This window comes from Naumovozyma castellii, chromosome 1, assembly GCF_000237345.1.
Source record: "Naumovozyma castellii chromosome 1, complete genome".
NCBI classification, from domain to species: domain Eukaryota; kingdom Fungi; phylum Ascomycota; class Saccharomycetes; order Saccharomycetales; family Saccharomycetaceae; genus Naumovozyma; species Naumovozyma castellii.
Genome location: NC_016491.1, coordinates 659165 through 676449, shown reverse-complemented (window position 1 = coordinate 676449; position 17285 = coordinate 659165). Strand labels below are relative to the sequence as shown.

The following is a 17285-nucleotide window of genomic DNA, read 5'->3' as shown; positions in this document are numbered from 1 at the left end:
ATATAACCTATATACATTACTGGATTTTGTATATTCTTCATTTAATATAGTAATAACAATCTGCAAGGGACTCTTAGTCGTACGCACCACTTAGTCGATTGGGAATCATCGTTAATGCCAGGGCCGCGTTGAAATTAGTCAAGTTTGAAGAAAAAATGTATCTTAGTCTTTTTCGAAAACAAGATCTCATCATACACACACAAGTGATGCAAGCAACAACAGCATCAACGCACATATGATTGTTTCAACGAGACTATCATTAGCCATTTTGTTTTTGGCTGGCGTGTAAGGTCTTAGACAAGATAATTTTTTTGCAGCCAACAATTCAGAAAATGCCACTACTTTTCAAAACCTTACAGGTTTGGCTCTGATCAATAACACTAATAAAAGTCTAAATTTATTTGAAGGATCGATCAATGCAAGTAACACAAAAAATATAACGTATCCTGATGCTTCCTCCCTCAAGATAAATGGGAAGGAGATTTCATCCACGGTAGCAATTGCAACCATGAGTGTATTGGGAGTACTTGCATTTTTTGCAGTTGTAACATGGGGGCTTGTTTCTTCATTTTTCCGAGACGATAACAAAAATAAGGTAAGGTCATGTGGTTCCATCTATGGAGTCAAAGGTGATCTTCATTATGGAATTCAAAGCTGTCACATTGGTGGTGATTGCAATACTGACGTTAACACAGTGATTTTCCAAGACGCATTAGAAAAATTGCTAAACACAAAATATGTGGCAGAAACGTCTTCTGGTTCTTGGATTATTGATTATAAGGATAATTGGCACGCCTGTGTTTCCTACGAGAACAAGGTTGAAAATCAGGATGAGGTTACGACGTATCCCGAATGTTCCATTAACTGGTGTAAGTAATTATTTATTTAATTAGAGCCACTAACGACTTTGAACTTTTCCTAAATAAATCATATAGTCTTGACATTCTGTTGTTCTCTTATGCTTCTCACAAGTTTCGCACACGATTTTTTTTGTTTACATAAAAAGAGATTATTTAACATTCAAAACATATTTGAGCGTTATGGCCCGCGAAACAAACACGAAACAAACGGGAAATGTGTATCAAAAAATAACACACGCAAAAATATATAGCTAAAATTACATATAATTAGAAAAAAACACAACTACTTATTTCAGACGTTTATTGCTCCAAATTCAAATAATTGGTTAACAGTATCATCAATGGATTTTCTCAATGGAATAAAATCGAATCCCAATAATTTTTTTGTCTTGTCATTGTTGAACGACATCATATTATCCAAAGTTTCATTCTCTGAAGCAGGGTCTCCCTCTGTGATCTTACCCTTTAATTGAGGGAAATCTTCATTAATTACATTTAGAATACTTTGAGTACAGAACATACTTGTGCTTAATGATAATCTTTCTCCGGCACATTCTTTCTTCTGAAAAGCCAATAAATGAGCTCTTGCTACGTCACGAACATCTACATATGTACCTGAACATTGATATAGTTCATCCTCAGTCTTGGCATTTGCAATAGCTCTTACAATTTCAATGGTATGATTAAATTTAGATTTCGATCTATCCACAAACGTTTGTGGTCCAAATACAAAACCGGGCATGACTGTAGTTAACTTAAATTTCACCACATCAGCATTGTTTTTAAGGAATTCCCAAGCAGCCTTTTCAGCAAATACCTTTGATGCACTATATGCATTACGCACACACTCATGCGCTTCCTCCATGGTTATATTATTCCATGAATTTTCATCAATCGTCACGGTACTATCATTGGTCTCTGATGGTTTTCTTTGTGCAGCCAATGAAGAGGTAATAACGACGTTTTCCACAGTGTCAGCAGCATATTTCTTTATGGATTCCAAAATTGATTTGGTACCATTGATTGCCGGAATCAATAGATCCTTATCAAGATCCTTAGGATCAAAGACGACGGGGGATGCCGTATGAATAACAACTTTGATATCCTTCCCATGACGCTTAAATACATCGTCAAAGGCATCTAGAGCTGAAATATCTGGGACGATCTCCAGGGTTAAGTTACAGTCATTAGAGAATTCTTTTAGGATGTGGTCGGCCTTCTCTTGTGACCTTACGGAACCGATCACTGAGTAACCCTCCTTTAGTAGATTATCAACAACGTGGAGTGCAATGTAACCAGTGGCACCTGAGACGAATACTGTTGCTTTAGCGGACATGTTTGTTTGTGGTGTTTCCAATACAAGTTACCTGTATATGTAGAGAAAGAAACTACCACAAATAATTTAATCGTTTCTAACACCGCCTAGTTCTTGGCAACTCGGAACAGTTCGGAACACATCCGAAACAGAGGTCTATTAACGACGTGTTCATTGTCTTTCTGTTCTCTCCATTCTGGCATTCAATGTGTCACGTTATTACCTCCTTGTTCGTTTGCTTGTTTGTTTGCAATTGATGGTGTCTATCCCTTGATAGTGCGCTTGGTAGTGCCGTCCCGTCCATTTCGACTCAATTGATGGTGTACATTTTGTATATAAGGGGAACCAACCCCTGATATCTTCAGTGGTTGGTTGTTACTTTAACGCCACACAACAGAACAACAACACAGCAACTAAAAATGGCCCAGGGAACCCTATACTGGTCCGACAGATACGTTAGACCCATCATTCCTCGTGCTCTCATTGAGCATTTCCAATTGAACTTCAAAGTGGTAGATATTTTCGAAAATGAAGGTAAATTCTCCAACGAGTTCCCTCTACTGAGATCTCCCTCCTTGATTACTCCGGACGGGACCCAGATAACAGAGGCCATGGCCGTTAATTACTACTTGATCAAGCAATTGCATGACCCTCAATTAGAGAAACAATTGCTCGGTTCATTCGATGACGTTGAAACATACGCTCAGATGTTAAGATGGCAGTCTCTGGCCAATACTGATTTCCATGATCAGATGGCCAATTACGTTAAACCATATGTAGGAATGGTACCTTTTGATGATATTGCGGTACAGAAGGCGTGGAAAAATTTGGAAACGATGTTCGACGTTTATGAAAACATCTTAAAGAAGCAGCATTACTTGATTAATGATACTCATATTACGTTGGCTGACCTAATGACGTTTGCACCATTAACCTTTGGGATGAGAAACGTGCTGGGTGATGAATGGAGAGCTCATCATCCGAACATAACGAGATGGTTCATCGACATCTTGCAATCCCCCATCGTGAAAAATAGTTTCAAGGACTTCCAGTTTGCAGCTAAGGAACCCGCCAGACCTTGATTACCCATATATTATCGCTGTATATTCTGGCTATCTATACTTCTATAACTTGCTTATTGTCTAATAAAATAAAATTTACTGACACACCCAAAAAACCCAAACACGACACTGAAAATCTTTGAAAAATTAATAAGCGTAGTAGCGGCACCCTTATTAAGATCTATCAATCTGCCTTTTATATAAGCAAAGACACATTTCATCTCATCGAGGAAACTTGTTCTAAGGCAAGAAAACTAAAGCAAAAACTACCACTACTGTGAAATGCCCGCCTATAGTGATGACGATTATGAAGATGACGAAGGTCCATACGAGTTTCACGATGAAGCTGAATTCGATGACTATTTGAATGATGAAGAATACGATCTTTTGAACCAAGTACTACCTCATTTGAAGACACAAATGAAGGAATACCAAGGTTGGAATAATTTGGATTTGAAATTGGCTCTGTTCGATAACGAATTTGAATCCGATGTCGCTTTCAATCAATTGAAGAAAACTTTCAAGAAGAAGAAAATTGCTGCTTCCACTCCACCACCGGCTACTACTACTCAACCGGTGAAGAAATTGAAGGAAAGTGTAGCCAAATTGGCCCTTTCGGAGAAACAAAAGGGTAAAGAGAACGATTCCTCGGAATGGCTGGAGGAAGACGACGATGATCACCACATCAAGGAAGAGGATGAACCCACAGTGAGAACGTATAAAAAAGTTACAACGCCCACAAAACCAAGAAAGGCAGTCAATATACCTGAATATTTAAAGACTGCCAAACCACATTTAAGTTTCGTGGTTCTAGGCCATGTGGACGCAGGGAAATCCACATTAATGGGTCGTTTACTGTACGATATTGGTGCTGTGGATACAAATCATATCCGTAAATTGAAGAAGGAAAGTGAAAGGATTGGTAAGGGTTCATTTGCTTTAGCATGGGTTATGGATCAAACCACGGAGGAAAGAGAACGTGGTGTTACCGTTTCCATTTGTACCAGTGATTTTGATACACCAAAGGCAAATTTCACTATTGTGGATGCTCCAGGTCATAGAGATTTTGTCCCTAATGCCATTGCTGGTGTATCTCAAGCTGATGTGGCAGTCTTGTCTATTGATTGTGGCACTGATGCCTTTGAAAGTGGGTTCAATTTAGATGGTCAAACTAAGGAGCATACCTTATTGGCCAAGAGCATGGATGTTAACAATATTGTTGTGGCTATGAATAAGATGGATTCAGTGAATTGGTCACAGGAGAGATTTATGGATATTAAATATAAATTGAGTGCCTTCTTCGAAGAAGTTGGATTCCATGAAGATCAAATCAAGTGGGTCCCCGTTAGTGGGTTTTCTGGCCAAGGGGTCTTTAAAATTGCGTACCCAAAGGAACAAGATTGGTATGAAGGTAAATGTCTGGTAGAGACACTAGAAGATGTAGCCCAAGCGATTGGCACAGAAGCTAAGAAAGCTGTGGAGGATTGTCCCTTCTTATTTTCTATCTTAGAAGTGATCCCCTCGAAGAAAAATGAAGAAGCCATTATTTCTGGTAAACTGGGATCGGGATCCATTCAACCTGGTGAAACCATTACTGTGTATCCATCAGAACAAAGTTGTGTTGTAGATAAGATATTAAAGGGTAAAAATCAAGATCAAGTGGGTATTGCCATCAAGGGTGATTTCGTTACATTGAAATTGCGTCATGCTCATGCAGAAGATATTCAAGGTGGTGATATTGCTGCATCGGTAGATTATACTATATCAGCATCACAAAACTTCCAATTGCAATTGCTGACATTCAAGATGGATAGACCTTTGTTACCAGGTACATCATTCATGCTATTTAGAGGTGTTTGTGAACAACCAGCCAGAATAAGTAAATTGGTGTCCACAGTGGATAAACATAATCCTGAAAAAATATTAAAGAAGAAGATCAGACATCTTGGATCCAATCAAGCTGCTATTGTGGAGATCGAATTAACGGAGAGGAAAAGATGGATCCCCATGTTGACATTTAAAGAAAATAGACATTTGGGCAGAGTAGTGTTAAGGAAAGATGGTAGAACCATTGCCGCAGGGTCTGTGCTGAAGATCATGAATAAATAGAGACACTGCAATGAGGAAGTAATATATATATATATATATATATATATATAAATAATGCATAATTAAGGTTTGCCCCGTTAAGATATATAATCTAAGAAAAGAATCAATATACCAAATATTATAGCAAGATATGTGGTCAATCTCGCTGTTTTACCTGCAGATCGTTGTGCTCTTTGCAATTGCTTATTACCAGCTTTAATATTCAATTCAATGTCATCTTGGTTATCCAAGACTGTATTGATATTTTGGGATTGTATTTGTAAATGTGACGATAATTCTGTCTGAATGGAAACAATATCCAATATTGATTTATTTATCATTTCAATTTTCTTTAATTGTTCATTTTTATCATTTAATAATTCTTCATGTTCTGATTCAAGTAATTGAATTTGTTGTTGTGTCAGAATCGACATGGTTTCTTCATAATTTTTCACTTCTTCATGTGTAGTCTCCACGGGGCCTGATTCAGATACAGTCATGCTTATGGCAGAACTTGGTATATTTGTCATGGAAGGTAACGGTGAAGATGCAGAGGTTGATTGGTCATGATTTAGAGGGAAATTCAAGTTCAAGGCATCAAATTTCCTTTGTAATGATAACCTTTCCTCTTGCATTGATGTAAATTTGGAAGATACTATGCCAATCAAGAGAGATAGTGACTGTAACACGCCCAATCTAAAATTGTTATTTGTTTGATGCAGAGATTGTAATGTTTTCTTATCCAATCTCTTAACATTGTCTTTATCTGAGGATGAATGAAACAAGTTCAATAGAACATTAGACTGTTTCTTTAAGAGGTTTTCATTGACCAGTTTTTGTCTATCAATCTCATATGATTCCAACAACTGGAATTTCTGAATGTATTTCTGGAATTGTAACCTATATTCTGTATCAAAATCGTCCTTCTCAGCCTCAGTCATCTCAAGATCATCATCGTTCAAATACTGTGATTCAATGGAGGTGGCCAGTTTCTTCATTTCGAGCAAACATTTCAACAGTTGATGACATTCCTTTATAAACGTGTCATTCAGTCTGAATTGCGAAGCGGTCTTCTGCGATGGCTCTTTAAAACTTGGATGTTCTGTCTGGATGATAGTGACACACTGTCTAAACAATGGTGTGAGGTTTGCCATCGTCGATTACTGTCTTAAATTTCTATTATTGTCCTGTTTTTGTTCATTCTATCTGATTGACAATGACAGCTTTTTCAATTCCGCCAGACAAAACTTTTAACGCAAATAAATAAAACAGAGGTGAACCACTACCAAACCATCATACAAAGAGAAACCATATATATCTACCATGTCGCACGTTGCAAGAAGACAGTTCTCCTCTGGTTCAGCGACCCCCACGCTGCAGTCACTTTCCAAATACATAACAAAGGCCAAGAATGGTCAGGGACATGGTACGATGAAGGGGAGTCCCACGATATACAACAGTAGATCCTCGCAAGCCAATTACAAGGGGTTCCTCAAAGCAGAACAGAAGACCCCAGCTGGGTTCTACTTCCAAGGTGCTCAATCATCGCCCATGGGATCCATTAATAATGAAACCATTCCCGTGTCGTTCTTACCGAAGAGCGACCCTAGAAGAACATATTTGGCACGGGAGGTGGTCCCCTCCATGAAGAAGCTGTCCCAAGGTGCATTACCAGTATTACAAGGCCGTGATACTCCCAAGAGCTACCATTTGAAGCCGGAACAGGTGGCAGAGATTGTCAAACTGAGACAGGGGGACCCGGAGAAGTATTCTAGAAAGAAGCTGGCGCAGATGTATAACGTGTCGCCCTTGTTCATCAGTCTGGTTAGCAGTGTTCCTCAGAAGAGGAAGGATGAGATGGATAAGAGACTGTCCAACATTAAGAGTCACTGGAACAGCAGGAGGACCATTGCCAGAGATGACCGTCAAAAGAGGAAATCATTATGGTATAGAGCCTAATGACAGTCCGAGTCAAAACAGAGTCAACGACAGCGAACAAGCAACTTATATAAGGAAGGACAACTAAAGAGAGATGAGATAGCTACTTTCTGCTTTGGTCCACTCATGTAAATACAATATATAACACATTATAACACCTTCACTACAACAGCAACTACTATGAAACCGGGACGTACCATCTTAGCATCCACGATATCCAAGCCATACACTGAAGAAATTGAGAAAAAAGTGGAACAATTGAGGCCCATTAGGCCACAGGGACCATTGTTAGTTGGATTCCTGGCTAATGAGGATCCTGCTGCCAAGATGTATGCTACATGGACGCAACGTACTTGTGAATCTTTGGGAATCCGCTACGAATTGAGAGAATTGGAGGATCGTGACTTCCTGGAGGAAGCTATTTTACAGGCTAATAGAGATGACTCTATCGATGGGATAATGATCTATTTTCCCGTATTTAATAACGCACAGGACCAATATTTGCAACAGTGTGTCTCAAAGGAGAAGGACGTGGAAGGGTTGAACCACGTGTATTACCAGAATCTGTATCATAATGTCAGATTCTTGGATGATGAACAAAAATTGAAATCTATCCTACCTTGTACTCCTCTAGCAGTGGTAAAGATCCTAGAGTACTTACAAGTGTATAATAGGTTGCTTCCTGATGGGAACCACTTGTACGGAAAGAAATGTGTCGTGGTGAATAGATCAGAAATCGTCGGCAGACCCCTGGCTGCATTGTTGGCCAATGACGGTGCTACTGTATATTCTGTCGACATTAATAATATTCAAAAATTTACTCGTGGTGAAGGTTTGAAGTTCACAAGACATCATGTCGAAGACTTGGGTGATTATTCAGAGGAATTATTGAAAAAATGTTGTCAAGAGGCAGACGTTATTATCACTGGGGTACCCAATGAAACTTATAAATTTCCCACTGAATATGTCAAAGAGGGAGCCACTTGTATTAACTTCTCCTCATTCAAGAATTTTGATGATTCCGTTAAGGAAAGGGCATCCTTGTATGTTCCAATGACCGGAAAGGTTACCATCTCTATGCTCTTAAGGAATATGCTAAGATTAGTTGAAAATAGGGAAGCATTAAAATAATCATGGAAATAACTAAATGTGTAGTCTATAAAGCTAATATAATAATAAACGTTTCTCAAGTGATTAAAATATAGAGTCGTTCAAATTTGAGCTAGATGCTCATTTTTCCAGCGTACGTACTTAGTAATATCGCCAAGCGAGACTGGGATAACTCGATGAGTTTCTAACTCACCTCTCTTGGGCTTATATTTTCCATGAGGATTCCAATGTAGAAACCCGCATTCAGTATAAATGAATCTCTCAACTGATGTGGTACATTGAAAAAATAATGCCGGTGCATCAATGGGGAATATGTCTGCAGTGTCTTCAAATTGGAAACTATCAACATCAAATAAGTATTGTTTGTTTAGCAAAGCTTTTTCGAACTCACTACATCTCTCAAGAACAAAATCTTTGGGTCTAATAATATCTTTACCAGTTACTCTACAAGATGTATCAACAATGAACCCATTTACAACAAAGAATCGATCAGATATCATAATGATGTCAGTTCGGGTTTCATCATGACCAAGCCCCATTCTGAGAGATGTAATGGCCAAAATAGGTGAATCAGAATAGCTGGTTAATTGAAAAGATGTGGCATCCAATTCTTGCCAGTCTCTGATACTACGGTTGGGCATTGTATTCTTAGTTATTAAAAAATTCCATAATTCTCTGCTGGAAGTTGATATTGCTTCCCCCTCGACGTTACAACATCCAGAATGACCAGTTATTGGAAGATCATAAAATGCTGCCAATTGCTTTTCAATACATACCGAAGGTAAGATAGAGTCATCTTGCTTCGAACTGTCGTCTGTCCAAAATGTGAGACAAATACCACCATCTCTTAGTCTACCTGTAATTTGAATATATTCCTGTATGGTAGGAAGAACATCTACAAAAATAACCAACTTGATAGTATCAACATCGATACTTTGAAATCGTTCTTTAGTGCTTATCAATGTTCTACATTTACGAGAAGAAAAAAATGAATATCCTTTATTCCAGGCATATTCCACCGAGGGATCCATTATAAAGTGGGGGCTGTTGAATGAACACTTATAATCAAGATGGCTAAATTGTAGTTCATCTTTACAAATTATAATTATCTGGGAGTGGTCATCGTATGCGGTCATTCGGTTGACTATACATTGCACATACAATAGTATTTGTCCCAAATATTTCTCTTTAAAAAATTTCTTTATTACCTTTGTCAACGGCGGAATTGAAACTAAGTCATAAAAGGCTGCTTTGCGACTGATTTCACTAGGCTCAATTGAACTCGTTGCATCTTGATGATAACCAACATCTTGGAGGGTCTTGATAATTTCCGCCTTAGTTGAAGTACCTGTGGTCACAAGAACTTTCCATGCAACTGAAAAATTGATTTTTCGAAGATCTATTTTCTTTACAAACTCTTCATTGTGAGTAGGAAACTCATCGAAAATAATCATACCCAAAATCTTACCACGACAAATTGATGGCCAATTGTTAATTAGATAGGTGAAATTATTTGATTTTAAATCATCAAATGTACCAATGTATAGTTCACACTCTAGATCACAATCACCTACATTGAAACCGTTTTCCAACATGATATGTAACAGCCCCACATTAAAGAATTGGGATTCTAAACGTTCTCTCATCTCATGTTGTGAAAATGTGTTGGGAACAAAGACAAATGAAACTACTTTCCTAGGATGGCTTTGTTTCAATGCAAGGAGTGGAAGGCAGAAAAAAGCCGTCTTTCCATAGCCTGGCAACGCTCGAACTAGAGAACATTTCGTTACACCATGATAGAGTTCAAGCAGGAGTTCAAGTTGTCCATCACGATATTCGAAGTTATCGCCGTATAATGTAGTACCTGCTACTAACAAATCACGCGAACCATCTCCTTCAATGACGAGCTCTTCTTTTAAGTCATTGGCTGTCATAGAAGTTTGAGTCGCTACTTGATTATCTTCAAGAAAAGGGTTCTTATTCCAAAATTGCCATATCTTTGCAATAAAGGAGGAGTTTTCAATGTCAAGCCAATATAAACGTTCAATATCATCATTTCGGAAAGAAGGAAAATCCAAGATTCCCAATTTTTTTCTCGTTTTGAGGTTGGATTGTAATAGTTTTATCAGATTCTTAATCAAACCAACCGATCCATGTTTCATATCGCAAAGCTTTAGTCGCAAACAGTTACGAACATTTAATGGATAAAAATTAGCGACTGTTTCAAACTCTATTTTAGTTATAAAATAGCCTGTTAGGGGATTGATGAATAGGAAGCTCTGTAAAATATTATTTGAATATTCAGATGGTGTTACATCATCCTGAAAGCCCAAATTGTTCAAAGTATTTGCAAATAGATAATCATCTTGATTCATTTTGCCGAATATATCTTTCTCAATACCATGAAAGCCTTTTGGTAATTGTGTTATCATCAATGTCTTCAAAATTGTAATGTAAAACAAAAGGTAATCTGATGTTTCTTTGTCCAAAGCCTTGATTTTCGGGTTAGAATATTGTGAATTAGGATAATCTAAAGTAATGCCTAGGCATTTATCAATTTTATTAATAAAGATATTACAACCAGAACCAGCATATTTAAGGGTGACTATATCAGGATAATGATTCAGTCCCCCCATTGAAAAATGAATTAACCACATGATACACAAACTCATATCGACAATAGTTCTTATAATGTCGGTAGAGTTAAGCATTACATTACTCTTGGGGTTCGGTAGTATTAGTGCTAACTGATTTTGTAATGCAGATAGTATTGTTTCATTATCTAATAAATTTGTACCATCATTGGTTGGTATACTAGAATACAACTTACTACATGCCATGTCAGGTGAAAGTATGTTATCGAAATATTTTCCCATATATTTCAATTGTGCATCAAATCGGTGTTTGATATCAGAACAAAAGCGGTAAATATAAACATTTGACAACAGCAAACCAGACATCAAAACTTTTTCAGAGGGAGAACTAATTCCATTGAAATTATTTTCTCTTTGGTATTCTAAATCAAGTTGGTTGTAAATACCCACAGTCCAAACCCATGATCGGGAATCTGCAGCGGCAAACATATAATCAATTTTTGATGACACGCCCAATGCGATAAGACGTATCTGTCTATAGCTACAGGCGTATAGTACAAATGCTTTCATAGCTTCAAACATCTGACTTACCTGTTTAACAGTGTGGACCCTCGGTTGAGATGGAGTAGTCTTAATCCAATCAAAAGCGGCAATACAGGATGCTGTCTGCCAATATTTAAAGTATTTGCTATTTTGAAATAAATCATGTACTAATGAGTCCCATACCGGTTCTTGCATAGGGTCCAAGTTCGGAGAAGTAATATCAGTTGCAAATGAAAGCTTGGGGAGTACTTTAAGAACATAGAGTAACGGCGCAATTGCACAACTGTATTTAATAATTATTGGAGCGGTAAGTTGTTTTAAAGCTATTAATCTCTCGTAAAGGTTACCATGACTTTGGACGACAGAATGGAAAGTAGAAAATATAGACACGGTCTTCGTTACCATTTTGTTTTCAATTGCTTTGTATGCCCTTAAGATCTCAATGTCTTTTTCTGTAAATTTTAAAGAATATAAGTTCATATCTTGATAAAAAGACATGTCAGGAGCGACAGTGACATTAAAAAACTCCCATATGGGATCTAGTGGTTGAAAATACAGGAATTTATCATTTGAAGCCAAGTCTTTGAGTGGAATGACAGTGAATGTTGAATGATTTGGCCCGCAACTTCTTTTATAATTTATAACTGAAGGCTCAAATGTTTTTTGAATTGTAGTAGCATAGTGAAATAGTGATGAAGAATTGATCTCGATTAAAATTTCATCGGGATAATCAAGAAAGAATGAAGTAATATCTATTACTTCATAACTTGCTAATTTGGCAAGCTCATCAGATGTATATTCGGGATATCCATCGATTATTTTTCTACCATCTTCCTTAGTAAAGACAACGAATCCATCAACCCATGTGATTCTATCCGAAATAGTTACTGGTCCAATATCATCAGCAATTTTTGTAAAATGGATTTCTGTGAAAGCTTTCCGAAGAAGCTGGTAGTCTTCTGTAGGTTCTTCTTTAATGGCTTTCATTAATATATTCTCATGCATACCTGTAACATTTTTATGGCAAAGTTCATCATCAATTGACAATTTTCTTTTTCTGTTTTCATTAGCAGGTTCTTCTCTTTTAATAACAAGACTGCTATGGTCTTTAGAAAGATTGGTATTTTCTACTCTTGTGCTTTTATCTTGCACAGATTTATCACCATCTTTAACTGCGACATCACATTTTTTCTCATCGATCAGTTCTTCTTCTTTAACAATCTTTTGTTGAGTAGGTTCCTCAATATCACTTGCATCAGAGTTCGGAGGCGACGACAACAGGTCATCAAAGCTATTAAATGTGTTTCTTTCTTCATATGCAATCGCACTTTGCGTCTGATTCCTAGAGCTGGAACCTAACTTTGGTGCTGAAGTTTCAGGTGTACCATTCTCTGTAACGCCAACCTTCATTTACCTTCTAAATCAATTGAAAAAACAGTTTTTCAACTTGGTGGAATGCATGCAACGAACTTAGGCTGATAATATAGGTAGTTAAGTCCCTGACGATGTGGGTATAGTTGGTTATCTGTCTTGGTTGATCCGAAAATCGCATCTCTAACTTTTTTTTTCCCATCTTAAAGAAGAAAGAGTTCTACAGATAACACTCAACAAAACTATAGCACCAAATTCTTAAAAAGATATCCTGTAATAGGTAACGGCAATAAAGAAGTCAGTGGAATATTGCACATTTTTAGCTACTTGTTTTTTTACGAGCACATGGAATGCTTTAGTCACGCCGTCCAGAAACGTACGTGGTTGGGTCTACTCCCCCTTCAAAGTGCAAATTCGAACTGACATTACAAAATTATCTCAAGTAAAACTGAACTCTTCAGAGTATAACTCATTTACTCCTCACTCTCTTTTACTGTCATCATCTTTATATATTAGTATAGTAAGCTTACGTAAGACACCGGGTAACATATTTTTGCATCTCAAAATTTTAAAATAAATCAACTTGGAAGATTGAAGTGATCAATTAATAAAGTACTTGTTCAAATTGTAAGGCAGATAGACAAATATAACTCAATTAAACTGAAATTCTCAGGAACCAATGAGCTCTCCTCAACCTATTTTTCAATTAAGAAAAGATTTGAGATCAGAACCGGAGACCGCTCAGACAGTCGACTCCTCTAAACCCAATCAAATACTTGCCAACCAACAAAGCAAAGTATTGACCGAAAATGAGAAGTACATAATAGAGCGAATCCCTACTTCAGAACAGTTTGAGTCTTTGAAACCATCCAATTGCAATGGACTTGTTGATGTAATCTCAAATACAGCTCTCATTAACGATAAAGAAAATCTTTATATTTGGGATTACACTTCGAGACATACGAATTATAAAAAAATTCCATTACCAGTTGACTCTCTTTCTGCTACATGTTTACTGACATGGCCCATCACAATGGATGACACGACCACGCAATTATTCAAAGAAAGTGGAGCTCACGTCATTAATAATGGTGTATGCATAATCAATAAACAAACGGGAATAATCACATATTATCAAGATATTGAATCAATTAATAATTTGTACACCCAGTTATCAAGGAGTTTGGCTCATGTACTTGACGTTAATCTCGGGAGAAATGAGGTTATTACATTGACGCTAAATGTGGAACCATCGGGTCTATTGGTGGCCACTTCCCACGGGAGAGTATTATACATTACACTAAGAGATCATATGGGAAAGCCAAAAATTCAATTGAAACAACAATTGATTAAATCACATAACAAATTCATATTCAAGATGTTTTCCAATTCCACAAAGATTGTTTCTTTAAAAGCAGGACCCCTATTAGGTAAAGGTGAACGGTTAGTATATATAACAACAAGCTCGGGTGACTTCCAAGTTTGGCAATTATCTCCTTCCTCCACCATAAAGAGAGTGGATCGTAACATTTTCAATGATGTGTTGGATTCTTTACAAGATTTATACCCATTTGCAAATGGTACTCTGACAATTCTAGATTCACATCCATTGGATTCAAATAAATGGGATAGCCATATATTTTTGTCATCTATTTCAGAAGGATCAAGAACATTTTATATTTTATCCACAATAATATTCGATGAACAATCTAAAATTGCCACAATTTTTTCAACGTATAGACTGAACACATATGTTTTACCATTAGATTCAAATCAAACCCCAAAGTTATATGTCCCAGAAGCCGTTCAAACTAATAGGCCCTTAGAAAATAACGAGGAAAAGCCTAACGGAAATATAATATCAATTTTGGTATTGTTTCCAAAAGCGATTGTTTTGACTCAAATAAGCGCTAAGTTGGATGCTTCATTTACTTTAAGAAGGAAATGGGAAGACATTATCAGCCTAAATGAAAATATTAACATTATAGGAACAGGTTATGGGTTGAATCAATTGTGTTTAATGTCCAATACAATTTTTCCTTCTGAGTCTACTGCTACGACATTGGATATCATAAAATTGTCACTAAAGAAATCTCAACTTGAAAATGAAAACGAAAATGAAAACGAGATTGGGTTTATCAAATCTCATATAGATCAAGCTGTTTACTTCTCAAATGTTGTATCTAATCCTATTCAATTTAATTTACCAAAATCTCTTACTTTGGACCAGGAAACTATCGAAAATGATTTGCTAACCTCAATGAACGAGATTTTCTCTTCTACTGGAAAATATATACCTCCAATCGTCCCCGACAAATTAGACATTCATCTAAAGAGAAGGATAGATTATTTTGAAAATTTGTTAGAATTTATCAGAATTAATTTTAATGACAAGACATCAGTTCAATTGAAATTGTCATTAATTGAAAATTTCGAAATTATGAATTGTTTATACTCATTACTTCCATACCTCGGAAAGAATGAATTAAATTCGTTGTCCGGAATATTAAATGCTGAAGGTTTAACAATCGACACTTTGATTGTTGGATATTTAGATAAATTTCCAAAAATATTTACTCAGCTACTTAAGGATACAATTTTTGATCGAACATTTGTAAACAGAGATGCCAATTTCAAATCAAAATTATCCGATTTACTAATATCTACCATTTACGAAGCGGTTCTTGAACAAGGTGAAAAGAACTTAAGATACGAGTTGTTTCAATTAAATCCAACCTCAGAAGTGTCTAATGAATTACCATGGTTTACTAATTACGATTTATTACATTCCATCAATGAATTATTTTTTAAATTTAAATTCTCCCTTGATAAAAATGACATTGTCGATGAACCTACGTCAAATAAATTCCTGACTTTAGTCAAGACATTATATTATCTTTTCGATCAAGTAAAAAACTGGGTCGCTCAAGATTCAACAAATCGTATGGCATTATCCACAATCAATGAAATCAATACTCTATATAAAGAAAACCATGTTGGTTGGAATGAAGTCTTGTGTGAATTAAACTTAAACGATGAGTCTTTAAAAATTACAGAATTCTACATGGATTTAGAAGCTTTAGTGCAAACGTTACAGACTCTTGATGCGAAGGACACAAATAATACATCGGAGCTTTATGATGCGTATTTTGATAAGTTTCAATATGGCTTTGGTTCCACGTTGTTTGAATATTTCATTAAAACTAAACAATTAGAAAAAGTATTCTATAAGTTTCCAAAACAGCATGATATGTTGGTAAAATTTTTCCAGCAGAACAAGGAATTATACGGAAATGTTGCATGGATTCAAGAGATACTAGATAACCAATATGGAGATGCATTTAAAACGTTGAAATCCATCCCGGTCATAGGAAACTCTGTTTATGATAATAAATTAAATTTAAATGTGGCTAAACTAAGTATATTAGCTGATAGTGAAAACAATGAACTGAATGTCGAAGCTCTAACTGAGATACAATCTGAATTGGACGTCGTTGATGGAATGGTTGATGTTATTGGAAGACTGAGATTGGCTAAACTGAACAAGAGATACGCAGATAACGAATTTAACAAAGTATTCGTTCAAATATCGGGCAAACTGAAAGAAAATATTACTGTTGAATTAAGAGATTTAATAGAAGTTTATACCATGTTGGAAGATATAGATGGATTTTACTGCGCACTCAAGTTACTATCATTTCAGGGACAAATGTTAAATTATGAATCATTAGTATCTCTAAGAAATATGGTTTGGAGAAGATGTCTTCTTCTGGAGGAATTTTCTGAAGATTATTCCAATACCCCCATATTTAAAGTATTGCAAAGGTATTTCCAGGATGAATTGTTTTATAATACTCCATTACCCAATTTATCAGAAATATTGGATAGCAGTCTATTAACTGATGAGTATTTGGCCAATACTTATGGCAAATTTAATGTGGATGTAACTGATATCAAGAGATGTTTACAAGATGAATTTAATGGATTGGAACAAACATTCTATCCAGATTTGGAGAAGCATATACAAGCTATAATTGGATTAGCAAATGAATCTACGGGGAACAAGTGTACTATTAATTATGAAAATAATACCGTGGAATCATAGAATATATTGTTTATATATTTAAAAGATTAACCATTAGTTTTTTGCTTTGTTAGATATATAATGAAACCTTGTGAAATAGGCCCCTAGGGTGGTATAGAATATAAGGTCGGCTTAATCAACCCATTATCCATCGCAACTACATTCGAGATGTCCGCATTCTCTGAGAGTAAGTTTACATATCAACCGAGCATAAACACAAGAATGGTGTTGACTCGTTTTGTTAGTAAATTGTACCTTCACATTCTTCCAAATACCACCATTTGTAATAATAAGCATTACGTGAACCACTATGCTCGGAAT

At 36.2% G+C, this 17285-nt stretch overlaps 9 protein-coding genes across 9 annotated transcripts; 6 read left to right on the top strand and 3 right to left on the bottom strand.

Moving 5' to 3' along the window:
* Positions 1-508: 508 nt before the first annotated feature.
* NCAS0A03410 (uncharacterized protein) lies at positions 509-877 on the top strand (the record flags this gene model as incomplete). The annotated part of the gene is made up of 1 exon (XM_003673240.1): positions 509-877. The coding sequence occupies one exon, from the start codon at positions 509-511 to the stop codon at positions 875-877; it is 369 nt and encodes a 122-aa protein (XP_003673288.1).
* A 275-nt stretch (positions 878-1152) lies between these two features.
* On the bottom strand, positions 1153-2196 carry NCAS0A03400 (SDR family oxidoreductase; the record flags this gene model as incomplete). Its single annotated transcript, XM_003673239.1, has 1 exon — positions 1153-2196. One exon carries the CDS (start codon positions 2194-2196, stop codon positions 1153-1155), a length of 1044 nt encoding a protein of 347 aa, XP_003673287.1.
* A 398-nt stretch (positions 2197-2594) lies between these two features.
* Positions 2595-3257, top strand: NCAS0A03390 (uncharacterized protein; the record flags this gene model as incomplete). The annotated part of the gene is made up of 1 exon (XM_003673238.1): positions 2595-3257. One exon carries the CDS (start codon positions 2595-2597, stop codon positions 3255-3257), a length of 663 nt encoding a protein of 220 aa, XP_003673286.1.
* Positions 3258-3518: 261 nt separating this feature from the next.
* HBS1 (ribosome dissociation factor GTPase HBS1) lies at positions 3519-5345 on the top strand (the record flags this gene model as incomplete). The annotated part of the gene is made up of 1 exon (XM_003673237.1): positions 3519-5345. One exon carries the CDS (start codon positions 3519-3521, stop codon positions 5343-5345), a length of 1827 nt encoding a protein of 608 aa, XP_003673285.1.
* A 77-nt stretch (positions 5346-5422) lies between these two features.
* On the bottom strand, positions 5423-6478 carry UFE1 (Ufe1p; the record flags this gene model as incomplete). Its single annotated transcript, XM_003673236.1, has 1 exon — positions 5423-6478. The coding sequence occupies one exon, from the start codon at positions 6476-6478 to the stop codon at positions 5423-5425; it is 1056 nt and encodes a 351-aa protein (XP_003673284.1).
* A 169-nt stretch (positions 6479-6647) lies between these two features.
* MRPL20 (mitochondrial 54S ribosomal protein mL58) lies at positions 6648-7283 on the top strand (the record flags this gene model as incomplete). The annotated part of the gene is made up of 1 exon (XM_003673235.1): positions 6648-7283. One exon carries the CDS (start codon positions 6648-6650, stop codon positions 7281-7283), a length of 636 nt encoding a protein of 211 aa, XP_003673283.1.
* A 159-nt stretch (positions 7284-7442) lies between these two features.
* Positions 7443-8393, top strand: MTD1 (methylenetetrahydrofolate dehydrogenase (NAD(+)); the record flags this gene model as incomplete). The annotated part of the gene is made up of 1 exon (XM_003673234.1): positions 7443-8393. The coding sequence occupies one exon, from the start codon at positions 7443-7445 to the stop codon at positions 8391-8393; it is 951 nt and encodes a 316-aa protein (XP_003673282.1).
* Positions 8394-8473: 80 nt separating this feature from the next.
* Positions 8474-12919, bottom strand: NCAS0A03340 (uncharacterized protein; the record flags this gene model as incomplete). Its single annotated transcript, XM_003673233.1, has 1 exon — positions 8474-12919. The coding sequence occupies one exon, from the start codon at positions 12917-12919 to the stop codon at positions 8474-8476; it is 4446 nt and encodes a 1481-aa protein (XP_003673281.1).
* Positions 12920-13559: 640 nt separating this feature from the next.
* Positions 13560-16985, top strand: NUP133 (Nup133p; the record flags this gene model as incomplete). Its single annotated transcript, XM_003673232.1, has 1 exon — positions 13560-16985. The coding sequence occupies one exon, from the start codon at positions 13560-13562 to the stop codon at positions 16983-16985; it is 3426 nt and encodes a 1141-aa protein (XP_003673280.1).
* Between the last annotated feature and the right edge of the window lie 300 nt (positions 16986-17285).